This window comes from Nelumbo nucifera, chromosome 4 (assembly GCF_055504915.1).
Source record: "Nelumbo nucifera cultivar China Antique chromosome 4, China Antique-T2T, whole genome shotgun sequence".
In the NCBI taxonomy this organism is placed as follows: Eukaryota; Viridiplantae; Streptophyta; class Magnoliopsida; order Proteales; family Nelumbonaceae; genus Nelumbo; species Nelumbo nucifera.
The window spans coordinates 56095050-56114352 of NC_142652.1; the positions used below are offsets into that span (position 1 = coordinate 56095050).

A 19303-nucleotide genomic window follows, 5' to 3' on the forward strand; every position below is an offset into this window, starting at 1 on the left:
GTCTGATTCAATAAGTCATGAAGATTCAATCTTTGCACGAAAGGGGCAAAAACCTCTTTCTCGAAATAAATTTCTAATTAGCATCTAACATTTATAAGACACATACTTTAAAACCAATAGTGCTTCTATCATCAAATCTCACACCACATTAAGGGTAAGGTGGATCTTTTGAGTGTCATTGGTTTGTTGGAAGTAAGCTCTAACCATCCACGTAATCCTTGTTTGTTCAAAAAAAAAGGAAAAAACAAAATGAAAAGCTCAATAGCATCATTTTTTTTCTTTCATCTAAAGCATCCAAAAATTTCTTTTCCAAATCACTCAAAAGTTTTCTCGAAAACCCAAAATCACCCGAAAGTCTTTCATTCCAACCATCTAAGAATTTTCATACAAATTTCTTTCATTATCCAAAAACCTTTCATCCAAAATTTTGGCATTAGCCTAATCTGAAGTTCTTTGCATCGTCTATCCAAATCCAAAGTTACCTAAAACATTTTCTTTCATAATCCTTCTATACAAGTTGCTTTCATCTAATTTGTCCAAATCCAAAAGTCATTAGTCATCTAATTTTCTTTCATCTAAATCATTCAAAATTTACAAAATCTATAAAAATTCATCAAAATCTCATGCTTTGTGCAATCTGCCTTTGGCTATAATCGAATACTCATCTAAATTCATCAAAATCTTTCACTTCGTGCGATCCACCTTTGGGCATATCAAATACCCATCGAAATTCATTGAAATCTCTCACTTCATGTGATCCTCCTTCGAGCATAATCAAATACCCATCGGAATTCATCGAAATCTCTCACTTTGTGCGATCCGCCTTTGGGCATAATCGAATACCCATCGAAATTCATCAAAATCTCTCACTTCGTGCGGTCTGCCTTCAGGCATAATCGAATACCCAACACAATTCATCAAAGTCTCTCATTTCGTGCAATCCGCCTTCGGGTATAGTCAAATACCCATCAAAATTCATTAATATTTTTCGCTTCATGCGATTTTCCTTCAGGCATAATCGAATACCCATCAAAATTCATCAAAATCTCTTGTTTCGTGAGATATGCCTTCGGGCATAATCAAATATCCATCGAAATCTATTACTTTGTGTGGCTTGCCTTCATGCAAAATCTTGGAATCAATTAAAAGTATTCACTTGGCATAGTCCAAATAAAAAAAAAATCTCGTGTGAACTACTTTCGAGCAAATCACTCATAAAAAAACTTTTAGTTCGAGAATTCCTAAAATCAATTGTAGAGTTCAAAAATTTTTTGCCCCCGATACAAGGCAGTATGTCCAAAAGCACAGAATGCTTAATAAATTGTAACCTGATCACCTTATCCCCAAACCACCCTTATAAAATCCAAATTGTTACTAGGGCCCTTAGATTTACTTTAACATCATATACTTTGCACCACATAGTTTTCATTGCCCAAATTATCAAAGTTTTAATGCGTAACTAACTCCTATCTGAAGGGCTTTTATTACCTATCAGAACAGCAGCATGCGCTATAGCAATCATAGGACCTTTGTCAAGTTTTCAAAATGGTTTTCTTAAATGATTTCAACATCAAACATCAAAAATCAAACCTGTAGAAACTCAAATCAAAAGCCAAAGTCCATATTCAATTAGTAAATTTCCATCAAATATTTAAATCAAATAACCAATTTAAAAAATCAAAATCCATAAAAATTCAAACCAAAAGTCAAAATCCATCAAATATTCAAATCAAATAATCAATTTCATCAAAAGCCAAAGTCCATTTAAATCAAATATCTAAAACCCGCAAAAATTCAAATAATTAATCAAAACCCATGAAAATTCAAATCAAAATTTAAAATCCATCAAATATTTAAATCAAAATCAAGACCTATAAAAAACTCAAATAAAAAACCAAAATCCATATTAACTTTGTAGAATTCTATCAAACATTTGAATCAAATAGCAAATTTAGGCTTCAACATCAATTATCAAAAACCTAAATCCGTAAAACCTCAACAATCTTTTGAATCAAATTGAAATCCATAGGTCAAACCCATACATTTATAGGCCTTCATCAAATCATCAATTCAAATGTCACAACATACAAAGGCCAAACCCATACGAACTTAACATATAAGCATCCATCAAATATCAAAATTGAAATCCATAAAAAAAAAAAAAACTAACAAGCTACAACCAAATCCAAAACCTATTAAATCCTTCGAATTATCAATCACAAATGCATGCATTAATAAGAAATCAAACATCAACTAATGCTATCTATTTTTGGGATGGCACCACTATGTTTTTCTTGTATTTGTTTGATAGTTGTAATTGCCTTCCAAGGCTTGGATTGGTACAACACCATCCAAGCAAATGTTTTACACTACATCAACTTCAACCTTGACTAAAATTTCAGCAGCGAAATCTCCTCCTCCAAACACTTATCCCTCACAAAAATCTTTGTGTGCTCCTTTTTCTTTGTTGTTTGGAAGCTTGCTACCTCCAACAAAGAGGGGTAGCTATAAACACCCAATTTTTGCTTGGTCCCTTTACTCTACCCTCTTTTGAGACTTTCCAAAACCCAAAATACCCTCTTTTGACATAATTCACAAGACAAATAAGAACCTTGAGATCAATATCAACATCCAATCAGACATCATCTCCAGACTTGGAAAACTATAACTTAGTTACACATTAGCTTTCATGATTAAACTGCAAAGATCCACTGTTCATCATGCCAACTTCCTTTCTAACAGCCCCGATCTATGTGATATTCAAATTCCAACTCCTCCAAAATTAAATCCAACATATCCATCACCTTAATATCACTAGGAAACAATCAATTAGCAAATCCCAATATGAATCTACAATAACTAACCACAAAAGCATCAAGTTACCATTTTGATGGCCTTGAACGATTACCAAGGTTGACCATATCTTTCTCAGATCAGAACCATCTACTTGACCCCTCACCCTAAATCCTATTTCAACAAATCATATTAATTAGAACTTACCATCCGACATCCAGACGTCATGGCCAATCAGACCTTACCATTGTATTCGATGACTAAAAAAACCCCAACATATCAAATTTCATAACCAAACACCTTCATTTGACTATTGAAAAAGTAAGATTCCATTTTGGGCCCTTTTATAAGCTAAGACCATGATTTGAACTAAATTAGTTAATCTGTAGCTTTGATCAAAGATCCACCACTTCTATTAGATTCAAGACGTTCAAAAGTGCCAATCCACCAAATTTCATCCCAAAATTCCCCCGTTTGACCCATCATCAAATAATGATTTTGTTTTAGCAAATCTCGTTGATCTTGTCAACCATAGATCTCCATCATTCTGACCCTATTTTCCCAATCAGGCCCCACTACTGTATTTAGAGACTAAAAAAACCCCAACATGTCAAATTTCATGACCATATTCATCTGTTTGACCATTAAACTATAAAGATATCATTTCAATGCACCAGATAAAATTGCCATGTCACTTGTCCCAACTTGAAACCTCAAAAGGGTGATGGCTGATTCCAGACCCATTCTTGATCCATTAGAACACTTGGACCAAACTTACATTTTCTGCCATTGACTGCCCCAGATATGAGACTGCCATGATAGACACACTCCAAGCTCCCATTGAACACACAAAACCCATGAAAATCACCCCCAAAACGAAGAAAATGTTTCACCAAATAGAAAAGCTTGATTGCATATCTATTTCTTTGAAGAATCTTTGCCTATGTGTGTGAAAAACCTCTGTTGAATCCTATGCATTGTATGTAAATGAATTTAGACCTAACCCCCCTCAATTTCTCTATAAATATTTATCTAATTCAAGCTCAAAAGAGGGGAAAGGGGGAGGAAACTTAAGGAAGGCCTAGAGAGAGAGAGAGAGAGAGAGGAAACCTGAGAGAGGGACAAAGAGAGAGAGAGAAAGGAAGAAAAAGAAGGGGAAGAAAACTTGAATGAGGCCTCTAGAGAGAGAGAGAGGAAAAGATAAAGGGGGAGAAAACTAGAAAGAGAAAGATCTAAAGAGAAAAGAGAAGAGCATTTTTCCCAACCTTTGTAATCCTAAAGTTTTGAAGATCAAATTTCAAATCTACCAATTTGTTTTCAGTTACAAGATTTTGAAGCCAAAAAAGTGCATCATCCATCCCAATATCTCATTCAAGCTTATTTGAACTTGTTTCCACTGTTGGAAACTCCTGTCAAGGTATTATGAAAGGTAAGTCTTCATTTTAACTTTTAAACATGATTTCGTAATCTCAGTTTTTTTTTTTTTAGGTTGCTTGAGGTTCTGAAATGTTGGAGAATCATCATTTGCAATTATTCTTGACTGAGAATAGAGGTAGAGAGGCAATGATCTTAGGGAAACCAGTACTTAAGACCCGATAACATCACCTCAAAAATGGTCTTAGGAGCAGTTGAAAACATGTTCCTCTAAATTTAAGAAATTATTACAACTATTTCTGTTTTTTTTTTTCCGAAAGAAATTGAGCTTGAATAACTCCCATATTGGGCTACTACAATAGATTGGAGAGAGGGGTGCCTAATACCTTCCTCTCTTGATCCTTTGAACCCAAAATCTCTCGGTTGTGTGCCTTTTCTATGGAAGACAGAGTCGCTATCAAAAACTTAAATTGAACTTTTCAAATATGAAAATGATGGGTCATTTCCCCTAAAAAAGGGGTGGTGACTCCAACTTTTTGATCCAATCATGAGCTTCCCGGAGCTCACACACCTCTTTTTGCAATAGTCAGGGATCAATTACTGCACGGTTGCACTCCTGCACTTAAGTTCCAATGTAGCTTCCCTAACCTTCCTAGGCTTACTACCCACACTAGGAAAGTGCTCGCATACAAACATTTATAAGAAAACATAGTTCACATAACTAACAACTGAAGGAAACTTACTATGCCAAATACCATCTAAATCAGAATACAAATGACCGAGAAACATAGGAGCTAGAGCATGATACTCCCCCGTGGCCAAAACACATACAACTCTAATATGCTCCTTTTGGATACACTCCTCAAGAGAATTAGGAAAATGAACCAAGAAAGAAGAACAACAATGAAAGCAACCCAAACTCAAGAATCCATCTTCTCTTCATCTTCTTTAGCCTTCCATAGCTAGAAGTCAGACCAACCGTTGATTGAACATTAGGAGGGCTTTCATGCAACGACTTTTGCCTTTGCGAGGTGGGCCCCATATAGGTAGTCTAAAAGTTATGTTTGGTGAAAAACTTGGAAAGCTAAAATATGCTTTCATTTAGTAGTTGTGGACTTTTAGTATAAATAAAAAGCTTTTTTATTGAATAAAAAAGAAAAATCTATTTTCAAAATTTTGATCGGGCTCAGGTTTGGGCATGGACTTTGGGATTTATATGAGAGTTGGGCTCAAGCTCAAGACCTAGTGTTGATGGTTGGGTCGGGTTTGAGCTCGGGCCTGAATGTATCCTGTTGATATATAAGCAAAGCTTGACCTGGCCCGACCCATGAATAGGTCTAATTCTAGACAAGCTATTTGTACGAGTTCCATGTAGGCCCAAGCTTAGAATGCCATAAGCTATGTTCCAAAAGCCTCCCAAACAAGCACTTAGAAAATAGGAATGCAACGGTGCATTATTGGGAGCATATCCCATCAATGAGTTTGGATATGCTTATTGACAAAACATGCTTCACAAATCACATCGACCTCACAATACGTTTCATCCGTGCATTTGAAGCATCTCCCTAATTGTAAATTTTTACTCATGGGAAATGTCTTCATTTCAATGCATGGCTGAAACGTGCTGTAAGGTTGGTGTGAGGCGCACTATATGCGGAGCAGATCCAAATTCCAATAAAATCATTCAATTAGTGAGATGTTTCCGATGTTCTGTTGCAAGGGCTGTAAGGAGGGGTAAGCGTGTGGATCAATTTTGTGGGGACGAAATCCAAACTCCGTTGTTTGTGTCCCAAATATCATTTTCGTAAACGCATGATGATTTGGATTTGAATTGGATCGAGCTAGGCCCTGGGGCCGGGCCTTGATGACCCCGACTTTGGTTGGGAGCTACGAATCTACGACCAGTCCGGGTCTGTGAACCAAGGTTCAAGTTCATCGGTTCATTTTTCCACGCTCAGGCAATCGCCTTGTTTCCTCCCTCGCATTTTTTCTTTTATAGATCTCCCCCATCGACCGGACTGGATCTGTTCCTTCCCCGTCACGATCTCTCTCCTTTCGATTCCAGATCACATCTTCTATCTCTCTCTCTGCAACTCATTCGCACTGAATCTCAGACACTTCGTCTCCTTTGCATTGCTTCCTCTGAATAACGAAAGCGAGTTCTGTCTCTGAGATCAGAATCTGGTTAGATTCATGGTTTCTAGATTGTAAGCATGGACGCACTGCCTTCCTCCCAATCGGGCAGGTTCGCGGTGGTCGACAGTGGCAGTAACATTAGTGGTAATTTCGTCGGTGCTGGTACTAATTCCAACGAATCGAGCCTCAACGTTCTCGGTCGAACAGGTTCGTCACCGATCAAGTCCATCTCCGAAGAATATGCTTCTTCTTCTGTTTCTTCTTCTTCTTATGGCCAGAGCTTAGCTTCGATTCTAAACAATCCACATGTCGGAAAGTCTGGTGTTTATGCATCTGAAGCTTCATGGGTGGGTTGGTTCTCTTCTGCCTCCTCCGTCGGCCCTCCGGAATTGACCCCCTTGACTCTGAACAAGGCGATTTCGTTCACGGAGGTGAACCGATCCGATTTCCAACCTTATCTATCTTCGATTTCGGAGTCTTATGGGAGATTCGAGGACGTCAGGCATCACAGCAGCAGAGAAAACAATGATTTGGTTGAGACCAGTTCGGTTTCATCGTCTAGTGGGGGTGCCGGAGGAGAGGTCAGTCGAGGTCAGGGTGAAGCACTTGTTGCTTGTTTGAGAGAAGTTCCATCTTTGTATTTCAAGGAGGATTTTGCATTGGAAGAGGGGGCGACATTCAGAGCGGCATGCCCATTCTCCACTATTTCTGAGAATTTGGTGTTGCAGGAGAAGCTTTCGCAGTACTTGGATGTGGTGGAGCTCCACTTAGTGAAGGAGATATCCTTGAGGTCTGATTCATTCTTCGAAGCTCAGGGGCAACTACAAGACTTAAATGTCAAGATCGTTGAGGCGTGCGGTCGGATCAGGGAACTGAAGGAGACCATCAGGCTCTTGGATTCAGATTTGGTCGACTCGGCCAGGCAGATTCAGGATTTGAGTGTTACCAGGAGCAATTTGTTGGCTCTCCAACAAAAACTGAGGCTTATATTATACGTTAATCAAGCGCTTTCTGATCTGAAACTGGTAAATGTCCAGATCCCTTATTGTTTTTGTTTGTGTTCGTTGTACTGCTTTCTGTACTTGCTACATTATATTTTCCTAAGCTCTGTGGTCCTGGGTTGGCTTGTTGATGCAAAAACTGGAGAACTGATTGATGCACAATGGGAGAGCTTAATTAATGCAATGCATATTACTAACATCTTTACAATTAAGTTAAACTGGAAGTTGGGCTTTTCGTTCCTTGTTGTTGCTCTGGCCAAGTGCCTATTGCTGGAAAGAGACCATGTCTCTTAATGCAACAGTCGTTATTGATATTTTTCCTATAAGGTCATGTGAACTCATCTCTGATATGTTGTGAACTCATGAAGATTCCTTTATAGCGAACTGCTGGATTATCTATTTGGAATAAGGAACTATCAAATCAGTCACCAGTTCTATTGTCCTTACACATCTCTGTTTTGTCCTGAATTTGTGAAAATTTCTTTTATAGCAAACTGATGGGTTATCCATTAATTTCACCAGGTTTGATGTGGGATGTGGGACGACCTGAGTCTTGTTTTGGGAAGATCTTTGGTTGGCTGAACCTCCCCTCAATTCCACTTACCCTGGCCTATAGTCCTTGTGAAATTATAAACTATAACCCATCTCTTAGAGTCGAGATCATGGTGGTGATGGAAGGGGTAAAGAAGGCCAATGAGTTGAATATTCAAAAGCTAATTGTTTAAGGAGACTTGAAAGTCGAAACTGGTTATAGGATGGCTGCAAAAGGAGAATAGTGGTCTTTGGAAGTTTGCTAATGAAAAAAGGGAGTTTGAATGGGTAACTAGGGGAATAGAGATTCAGCTCCAATGGGTGAAGAGAATTGCTAACTCCTTTGCAGATGCTCTAGCTAAATAGGGGTGGGAAGGGAACAATTATTTTGGGCTTTGTTGTAATTGTTTCTCTGTTTTCTTCCTGGGGAGGGTTAAGAGATTTTATCTCTCCCCTTTGCTTCCCTTGTAATTTCTATTTGGGAAAATTCCCGATTAGTACCCTATACTTTGGGCCTAGTGCCACTTTGGTCCCCGAACTTTAAAATGCGACAATTTAGTACCCGAACTTCTCAAAATGTGTCAATCCAGTACCTATTGTTAACTGGCTGTTAACCAGCCGTTAAGTGGCATTTGAAAAAGACACAAATGTCCTTTGAGTGTCATCTAATTTTCTTTATCAACCATCCAAATGTTGACAAAAAATTAACAATCCCAAATCCTTGCTTCTTCTATTCAAGAAAGTTGGGGTCACATTTGGATGGTTGATAAAGAAAATTAGATGACACTCGAAGGGCACCTGCGTCTTTTTCAAATGTCATTTAACGGCTGGTTAATGGTAGGTACTGGATTGACACGTTTTGAAAGTTCGGGTATTGAACTATCGCATTTTAAAGTTTGGGGACCAAAGTGGCACTAGACCCAAAGTACAGGGTACTAGTCGGGAATTTTTCCTTTCTATTTTCTATAATTAGTTTTTGTTAATGATAAAAAATGTTTGACAAATAATTGATCAAATTTTAATAGCAAATGAATGTGTGGAGGAGATGAGGAGATTGGTCTATCAAGGCTTTGTCTACAAATTGGATCTTGGAAAGGCCTATGACGTAGTGGATTGAAGCTTTCTATTAGAGGTGTTACGGAAGTGTGGGTTTGGGGACAGGTGGTGCAATTGGATAAGTGGTTGCCTTACCTCATGCCATTGTAGGGTGAGTCAATAAAAAATTGGAGAATAGGAAGAAATAGAGTTTTGATGACTCACCTTCAGTTTGCAGATGATATCATTTTTTTTAAGGGTGTGATTTGTTGAAGGTGAGAAATTTGAAGAATCTCATAATTCTCTTTGAGAGTGTCTTTAATTTGAAAATCAAATTTGGTATGGGTTGTTTGGTGGGGTTGAACTTGGGTGTTAGGGAGTTGGAGTCTGTTGCTACTTGTTTAGAGTGCACCATCTCTGTGTGGCCCTTGACCTATTTAGGATTTCCCCTAGGTGCTAACCCAAAGGAAAGTTGATTTTGGAACCCAGCTGGGAAAAGGTTGAAAGATGTGGCTTGGAAAAAGAATTTTATTTTTTCTTAATCATAAAAAAAAAGAATTTTATTTCTTTTGGTGGGGGTAAAGGGACTTTAATTAGGGCCACACTTGCCAACCTGCCAGTGTTTTTTTTTTTTTTTTTTTTTTTTTTCTGTCTTTAGGATTCCTTCTTGGGAGGCTAAGAAGATAGATTGATGAGGGATTTCTTGTGAGAGCAAGGGAAGAGAAAAAAGGATAAGGTGGGAGGTGGTTAGTTGAAGTAAGGATGAAGGGGGGTTAGGATTAGGGAACCTAGCTCATAAGAATGAAGCTCTACTAGGCAAATGGTTATGGTAATGGCCTTTGGAAAGAGAGAGAGGTTATGACATGAGTTGGTGGCTAATATCCACGGCTGTTCTGGAAATGGTTGGGATGTTGGGGTATCTCAACAGGCCATACTTTTAACTCCTTGGAAGGCAATGAATGGTATTCTCCCACAATTCATTAGTTTTGTAAGGTATGACGTTTGCTCTGGTAATTCTGTTCTCTTTTGTGAAGACATTTGGGTGGGCATTGAAAGGCTGTTTTACTTGTGCCTCCTTCATCAAGTCCCTTTACTCTTAACTCCTTTCCTTGGGTGTTTCCAGTCAAAGAAATTTGGTATTGGCTTATTCCCCCTAAAATAGCTGCTTTTTGGGAAGTTTACCACGGTAAGATTAATACTTTGGATAACTTGTAGAAGAAGAGACCATTTTTGTGTTTGTCCCCAAATTGGTGTACTTTATGCAAAGTGCAAAATGAGGACTGTTACCACTTATTGATATCTTGCTCCTTGATGTAGTTATTTGGAATTCGATTTTTTATGTTGTTTGGGTGTAGGTGGAACTTACCATCTGAAGTAATTTTTTTTTCTATTTTTTTGAAAAAGGTAAGATAAATTTATTAAATCAAACTAATAAAAGTACAAAACAGAACCTGCCAACAACAAGGCAGGCCTGAGAAACCCCCATTACAAGCACCAAATTGACTGATTTCTCAGTATCTGAGTTACATTTATGTGTCTTAATTCTGGGGTGACTGAAATCCAAGAGATCAGTTTACCAAAAGCCATATGAACTATATCCTCGGGCCCTCTCAGTCTTTGTTGAAAAATTCTGTTATTTCTCTCAGACCAAATAGCCCAAATCACTGCTGCCGGGATGGAAATCCAGACCAATTTCCCTCTTTTCTTCAAATTACTGAGCTTCCAACTACAAAGCAACTCCTTAACCAATTTAGGCATGACCCAACATATCCCCACAGCCTTCAAGAAGTGATACCACACCTGGGCAGCAAACGGGCAATGAATGCAGAGATGATCCGTAAACTCCAGATGATCATCACAAAGGACACAAGACTTATCCGGGATCTACAATCCTCTTCTTTCAAGATTGGTTCTGGACAGACATTTGTTTAAGGCCATTGTCCAGACAAGGAAATTAACTTTTGATGGGCAAACTGAATTGCAAACCTGCTCAACAGGGAAGTCCCCCTCTGTCACTCTACTATAGAGTCTACTAGCCATAGATTTTATTGAGAAAATACCCTCTTTGGACCAGACCCAATTCCACTGATCATCCTGATTGTAGTCTATGCTTTGAACCTGTAAAATTTCCAACAGTCTCGTAGCTTCTTGAACTTCCCAGTCAAAAAGACCTCTTCTGGACTGGGGAACCCATGTCACCTCATTGCCCAAAATTGTGTAAACTTCAGCTACTGAAGCATTTTGGTTGGAGGCACATTGGTAGATAAGAGGAAACTCTTCAGCCAAGGTATGGTTCAGACACCAATGATCTTTCTAGAATTTGATCTTATCCCCTTTACCGACTTTGAGACTGATTCCCCTATCAAACAAGGGGAAAACCTTCATGATACTTTTCCATAAAGAATAACCCTAGTTAGGTGGGGGGGGGGGGGGGGTTCTAGTTCTCCAGTTACCCCATTCAACCCCAAATTTAGAAGCAATCGGACTTCTCCACCAAGCTCCCCTTTCGGTGGCAAATCTCCAGATCCATTTACAAAGTAGTGCCGAATTTGTCACCTTAATCCTTCTTCTTCCCAACCCCTCCACAAGAAGTTTTTTTGGAGTCTCTCTATTTTCCTATCCACTTTATCTGGGATAGGGAAAAGGGAAAGAAAATAGGTAGGAAGGTTGGAGAGGGTACTTTTTAGAAGGGTCACTCTACCTCCAAAAAGAAAGGTAATTTGCCTTCCATGAGGACAATTTCTTTTCCAATCTTTCAATTATTGAATTCCAAATGGCATAAGAGGAGCATTTAGCCCCCAATGGAAGGCCCAGATACTTCACCGGAAGCTGATCCACCTAACTAGCCATAATATTAGCACATTCTTCCAGGTTAGGGACCTCACCCACTGGGATAATTTGACTTTTATTAAAATTGACTTTCAAACCAATTACTACTTCAAACCAGCTGAGGATCTCAAGAAGATTTTCCAGCTGTTCATGAGAGGCATCTATAAAGCATAAGGTATCATTTGCAAACTGAAGGATATTCACTTTTTCACCCCCTGGGGAGATTGCAAACCCTTCCCACAACCCCGAATCTGCTGCCTTCTGACTAAAGAGAGTTGGAAATTCAGCAATACAAAAAAAGGGAAGGGGAGATAGGGGGTTTCCCTGCCTTAACCCTGTAGAACTTTCAAAGAAGCCTGCTGATTGGCCATTGATCAGAATGGAGAATTTGGGGGAGGATACACAAACTTTCATCCAGTTTCTCCACTTTTGCCCAAAATTCATTTTTTCTAGAAGTAAATTTGCTTTTTGATCCATCTACTTTTGGGTGGCCCATGAAGAGAGGGAAACTAATGTGGAAATGTATTAGAGCAGCTCTCTTGTGGATTATCTGGGAAGAAAGGAATGCTAGGATATTCCAAAAAAGGAAAGAAGTCTTTCTGAAGTAAAAGAGTGTATTATGACAAGGGCAATTCTTTGGATGAAAAGCTCAACTCTCTTTGAGAGTTATCCCCATGATGATCTTTGGAGGAGTTGGGCAGCAGTGGCTTCCACATCTTCCAAGAAGAATATGATTCAAGCAAGGTGGACACCCCCTCTGGAGGGTGTTGACATGTTGTAAAGTTGAACTTTGATGGGACTAGTCAAGGCAATCCAGGATCTTTGGGTATCAAAGGGACCTTGAGAGATAAGGACATCAACATTCTCTCCATTTTTTCAGGACCAGTGGGAATTGGAGACTCGACAAGGGCTGGGATACTAGCTGCTGTACAAGGAATACAGATTGCTAATCAACTTGGAGTGGAGAGTTTGATAATTGAGGGAGACTCTAAGGTGGTAGTGGGGTGGTTGTCAGATTTGGATACTGTTATTTGCGGTTATAGGGATCTTCTTAGAAAAGTTAACTGGCTTAGAAGGAATAGGACAATTATCAGATTTCAGTGGGTTAGTAGATGGGCAAATGCCTTGGCTGATTCTCTTGCTAAACAAGGGGTTTCTTGGGTTTCTTTGTATTGGGCTACTTTGTAAACTGTAATCTGGTGAGCTATGAAAACTGTAATCATCCTTAAAGAGGAGGAGCATCCCGTGCCTCTTCTTAGACTGATTGTACTCTTTCTTTCTCTTTATTAATGAAAATATCAAAATATCATTCAATTATAAAAAAAAGAATCTCTTAATTTTTTCATATTTGATTTATACAGTTATTTGCTATGATTTTTTGAGCCTTAAATGTGTGATTATATTCTTCTGATGATCTCTTGAAGGTTTGTTAACTAATTTAATGTTTTCAGAAAACTTTCCTAATTTTTTAGATTTTCCAAATATCTTAGCGAAATTTCTCCTACTCTAATTGATCAAAAAAAAAAGTAAAAAATTTCTCCAACTCTACATGCCAAAATATTCATCGATATTGATATCATGAACTGATGATGACGAGACGATGTTGATACTCGTGGCTCGGAGTCCTGGTCTTGCTCCATGTAGGCCCGTGCCCGGGCTATAGCCCTTATCATAATTGTTAAGCCTAGCCTGGCTTGGCCAATGATCACCCCTGATACCTAATAAATGTATGCTTGATTGTTTAAAGTAATGTTCTTCTTCTTCTTATTATTATGGGTCATTTACTAAAACACCTCCTATAGTTTCATGAATTTACTAAACCTACCCTATAGTTTGTGTTTTACTAAAACATTCCCTATAGTTTGCAATGGATTTACTTAATCGACCTTCCATTAGATGAAAGTGGAAATGACAGTTTTAACCCCAACATCCATTCAATTAAATTTAATCAAAAGAAACTAAAAACATTTTCCACTCAGTTTAGGGGTACTTTTGGAATTAGCAACCATGGATCCATGCCCTTGAACATTTTCCACTTAGTGTAGGTGATCATGTTACTATTTTCAGATGGCAAAACAAATATTTCTTAATGAAAGGTCAATTAAGCAAATAGGTTGCAAACTATAAGGGGTGTTTTAGTAAAACGCAAACTATAGGGTAGGTTTAAGTAAATCTGTGAAACTATAGGGGGTGTTCTAGTAAATGACCCTATTATTATTATTTACGAACTTGATAATAATAGAAAAAAACACATTAATAATATGGTTCATAAATTGATCTATTTGTCTTTTATGCAGCTTGTTGCAGCGGCAGATTGTGCTGGAGCTTTGGATGTCACGGATGACTTGCAACATTTACTGGTAAATTTGTGTCTGCAGATGCAATTGTTCTTTCTTTTTTTGTTATTACTTTTTGCATTTCAATTAATTGCTGGAAAGTGTGCAAATGTCATAAAAATGCAATAAATGAATGGAGGAAGCACAATTGAAGGATTCTACTGATAATGGGTAAAAGGATTTGGAAATGATGGGGGCAGCTAAAACAATTTGCTGCTCCCCCTAGTTGTATTCATCACACACTGTGCGCTTTTCTCCAATTGTACTAGGGCAAACACTTTCTTTTTTTTCCTGATCGGATACTAGGGCACATACTTCGAAAACTTAAAGGAGTTCACTACCCAAGATTTGAACTCTGAGAGGGTCATACACAAGGTTTAATCACAAGAAAAAGGCAAAAGCTTGCTAATGGGATACTAACTTTTGTAAGCCTTGGCACCATCTTCATTTTTCCACTCAATGATCTGGTAGTGGTCTCACTCTTTCTAGACTGAAGTAAGGGCAGAATAGTAAGCAGACAAATTGTGATTTCCTTGCTTATAGGTAGAGGACTTAGCCTGCAATTGATAAATTTTGGCATAATGCCTTTGTTAAGGGTAAGTCGACTTGATCTGTTCCTATATTTCACAAGCTGTGTCTGCCCATTTGAAATTCTTCCTCACTATATTGTTTTCACAAGCTATGCTACATAGGTACAAGAAGCCCAGACATAACTATATTGTTTTCTTGGTCCCATCTATCATGTTCAGGAGTCTTAGTCTAAAGTTCTTTCATCTTTCTATTAATATAACCAGCTTTCCTCTTGTTGTAATATAAAATTTGATGCCCATAGATCACTGTTTTGACCTAGGAACCGGTTATATTACAGCAATTCAATGCTTTGGGTCCGGTTTTGGATTGGACCACTTTCTTGAAAAAACATTGAATTGGTCAGAGAACTGCTAACTCAGGCGGTTGAATCGTTAAACCGTTCAACTTGGGCAGCGGTTCGTGGTTTAATAAAAAATTATACTTTTTTTAAGGAAGCATTTATAGAGGAAATAAAGAGATTGAGAGATGGTGGAGGGACTGAGACGAGATCTCAGATCTGAGATCACTGAGATCCAAAAGAGAGAGAAGTGAGATCTCAAGTTTGAGATCACAGAGAGAGAGAGAGAGAGATCCGAAAGGGTTGGTGAATGTCGCCTCCTCTTCCTTCTTCTCCTCCTCTTTCTCCTACCTTCATTCCTTTCTCAGCGGACAACCACCTACTCTCTTTTCTCATAAAAGAGTAATGTATGTATGTATGTATGTGATCCCTTTTTACCCTAATATTCCAGTCTAAAGGTTAAATTTATCAAACCACTTGAACTGTTCAACCCGGAAGGTCGAACCGCTGACCCAGAAACCGGTGGTCAAAGCGGTTCTGTTTCTGGGTTGTTTTTAAAACTTTACCTGAGACCACTCCAAATAGTTCAATCTATCTAAGGGGGGTGATAGGCATAGGGAAATTCATGCTGTCCATCCCAACATTAAGTGTTTCCCAAGATGATGTAACCCTGAAAGAAGGTGAATCTTCAGGTGCCATTAGACCAATCACCCAAAACACTAGAGAAAAAAGGGCTGAAGCAAAAAATGAAAAATTCAATATCAACACAACCAAGAGAAGAAACACTACTAAGCTTAATCACACTGCTATGACTAATTGCAGAGCAAGGGAACACTTCATTTCTAGGATTGGTAGGAGATAACAGAGATGACTTGGTCAGAGTGTTCAGGGAATTCCATAGGAGGGGCGGGCATAAACAGCCTGGGAATGAACTTGACTTTCATAGCTTTGGTCCCTAAGAAAATTGGTGCTGTTCACCCTAAGGATATTCGACCTATCAGTTTGGTTACGACTTACGAGCATATACAAAATAATTGCTAAGGTCCTGTCTCTCAGAGTGAAGAAGGTTATTCTCTCGTTTATCTCTCAGTTTCAAGGGGCTTTTGTTCGGGATAGGCAAATTGTAGATCATATTTTAATCAAGGTTTAAAATGTCGATGTCGATGGAAACATCGCTTACCAAAATATAGGACATATGTCGGAAATGTCAGAAATGTGGAGGGGAAATATTGTAAAAATTAGAGACATTGTGGAAGTATTATGAAATATGTGGAAATATGCAAAGATATTTTGTAAAATGATAAAAGAAGCATTAATACATATTTCTAGACTATTATCTTATTCCCAACCATTATATAAAGCTAAGAAACTAAGATCAATAACAAATTAGTAAATGACGATTTACATTGATCTATTATGCATTTTGATGTTTTTACAAGGTTATCTGATATTTTCTTTTCTTATTTTTAATTCTGATTTATTATAAATTCTAATATATTTATTTCACACTAGTAAATAGAAATACATTTATTCTGATTTTTTAAATATTAAAGTTATAATACATTATGTTTTATTATAAATTTAATAAACTGATTCTCCTTTTTGTTGTATTAGGATTATGATAAATTCTGATTTCTTATAAAACTTAATGAATTTATTATGATTTTTAATACTAAATTTATAATAAATTATGATTTAGTATAAAATTTATTAAATTTATTCTGATTTTTTATATTAAATGTAGAATATGGTTTATTATAAAATTTAATAAGCATTTTCTGATTTTAATAAATATTTTAAAAAATACTAACTAGTTAATATTTTATTACTTGAAAAATATTTTGTTTTATATTATAAAGTAATTAATTTATCCTTTTGTTTTTATATTTTGTTAATTCTTTTTATAAATATTTTATTTGAAATAGTAAATAGAAATTATTAATGGAATAATCTATATTAATATACTGTATTATATTAATATAATATTACTAATATATTATATTTTTAATGTACATTAGTTAACATCCTGTCGACATCTTGTTGACATAATAGGAAAACTGTATTTTTTTGGTTATTTGGACCGATTTGGTCAACATTTCCGAAATATAGGAAATGTCGACCGACATAATGTAATTTTTATATTACCATCCACTTTCATGTTGGTGAGCTTCGACATCGACATACGTCGGGCGACATTAGCGGCATTTGGCGACATTTGAAACCATGATTTTAATTACTAATGAGTGTGTCGAGGCCCAGAAGAGATCAAGGAAGAAAGGAATTGTGGTTAAGTTGGATGTGGAGAAAGCTTATGATCTTGTGGGTTGGGAGTTTTTAATTAAGATCATGAGAAGCTGTGGTTTTGGAGAGCTGTGGTGCAAATGGATAAGAGGTTGTTTGTAATCTACTCATTACTCAATTCTTGTCAATGGTTCGGTGGTTGATTTCTTTGAAGGGATTAGAGGCCTTAGACAAGGTGATCCATTGTCTCCCTTCCTATTTACCTTGGTACCTGAGGTGCTTAGCAAGTATACCTCAAGAGCCAATAGTTTGCATTTTATTAATGGTTGGTTAGTTGGGAGGGATGGAATTCAGGTAGCTCACTTACAATTTGCGAATGATATCTTAGTCGTTTGTGTGGGGGATGGTAGAGATGGGGTGGAAAATTTGAAGTTGGTAGTGAATCTCTTGAGAGGGTTTCCAATTTGAGGATTAATTGGAATAAGTGTATTGGTTGGAATTTAATGTGCATGAAGATTTGTTGGGGGATATGGCAAGTTATCTGGGTTGTGAGAAAGGAATTTGCCGGTCAAGTACCTAGGGTTACCTCTTGATGACAACCCTAAATCATTGAGTTTTTGGAATCTGGTGGTGGAAAGGTTTGAGAAGAGATTAATTGGGTGGAAGAGAAATTACATTTCTCTAGGTGGGAGAATAACATTGATCAAATCTACCTGCTAACCTTCTTGTCTATTTTATGTTGTTTTTTTAGGATGTCCCAAGCTGTTGTGAGAAAGTTGGAAAAGATCATGAGAGACTTTTTGTGGGAACCCGGGGAAGGGAAAAAAAGATCATTTGCTTAGGTGGGAGAAGGTGTCGAAGTTGAAGGCTGGAGGGTTGGGGATTGGGAACATTAGAATGAAAAATTAGGCCATTATTGAGCAAATGGCTATGGAGATTCCCGAGGGAAAGCAATAGGCTTTGGCACAAAGTGGTAGCAAGCGTTCACGGACTATCAAAACAATGGATGCGATGATGGTTGTCTTCATAGAGCTAGCTTGGCTACTCCTTGGAAAGCCATTCACGACCATCTTCTTGTTTTCCTCAGTCACAACTGGTATGACTTGGTCTTGGGTCAAAATATTAGGTTTTGGGAAGATATTTTGATTGGGGAGTCCCCTTTGATGGAGATCTTCCCCTCACTTTATGTTATTTCCAATCTCAAAGGTAGACCGGTGGCTGACTTCATTTGCTTCTCTTCCTCTCCTGAGCTAAACTGGAACTTGGGCCTCATTAGTAATCTTAGAGAGTCTGAAATTCCCCTTGTATCTGCTTTGCTTTCTTTGCTGAATCTAGTGGTTCTTGGGGATGGGGGTGTGGACAGCAGGGTCTGGACCCTTAATTCGGTTGGGACTTTTACTTGTAAATCCTTGTTTAACTCCCTTGTAGCTTCCTTACCTTCCCTTTCCCCTACGTTCCCTGTGATCTCGATCAAGAGGAGAGAGGAGAAGAAGAAGAAGAAAGAGAGGAGAGAGAGAGTGGCGAGAAGAATTTTGACCAAAAAACTCAAACTGGCGGCGCCAGTAATTTTGTATTTATATGATAGGGTGACAATAAAGAAAATAGAAGATAAAAAGACAAGAGTGCCCCTGCGGCATATAACTATAGAGTTACATCACTCCCCCTCAAGTTAGGGCATAGATATCAATCATCCCCAACTTGTCACAAAGATTATAGTGCCGCATGGAGTTTAATCCTTTAGTAAGGATGTCTGCAAGTTGTTCCTTAGAATTGATGTAGGGAGTGCAAACTTCTCCTTTTTCCAATTTTTCCTTGATGAAGTGTTTGTCAACCTCTATATGTTTGGTTCTATCATGGAGAATAGGATTGACTACAATGTTGATGGCAGCCTTATTGTCACAATAGAGCGACATAGGATCATTGAGAGGAAAGCCTAATTCACCCAAGAGATTCTTTATCCATAGAAGCTCTGCCACACCATGATACATGGCCCTGTATTCAACTTTTGCACTCGATCTGGCCACCACACTCTATTTCTTACTCCTCCAAGTAACAAGATTTCCCCCAACAAAGGCACAATAGCCACTAGTAGATTTCCTGTCATCCACAGAACCAGCTAAATCTGCATCAGTGTAAACCTCAACTCTCATATGCCCATG

General features: G+C 37.9%; 1 protein-coding gene across 6 annotated transcripts in view; it reads left to right on the forward strand.

Moving 5' to 3' along the window:
• Nucleotides 1–6141: 6141 nt before the first annotated feature.
• Nucleotides 6142–19303, forward strand: part of VPS54 — an 85687-nt gene continuing 72525 nt past the window's right edge. For 5 of the 6 annotated variants that reach the window (XM_088903175.1, XM_088903177.1, XM_088903176.1 and 2 more), the window contains exons 1-2: nt 6142–7328; nt 13997–14059. In XM_088903175.1, coding sequence (XP_088759301.1) covers nt 6381–7328; nt 13997–14059 — 1011 coding nt within the window. In that variant the 5' untranslated portion in view covers nt 6142–6380. The remainder of the gene's footprint in view (nt 7329–13996; nt 14060–19303) is intronic. The other variant, XM_088903179.1, reaches the window with a different exon arrangement.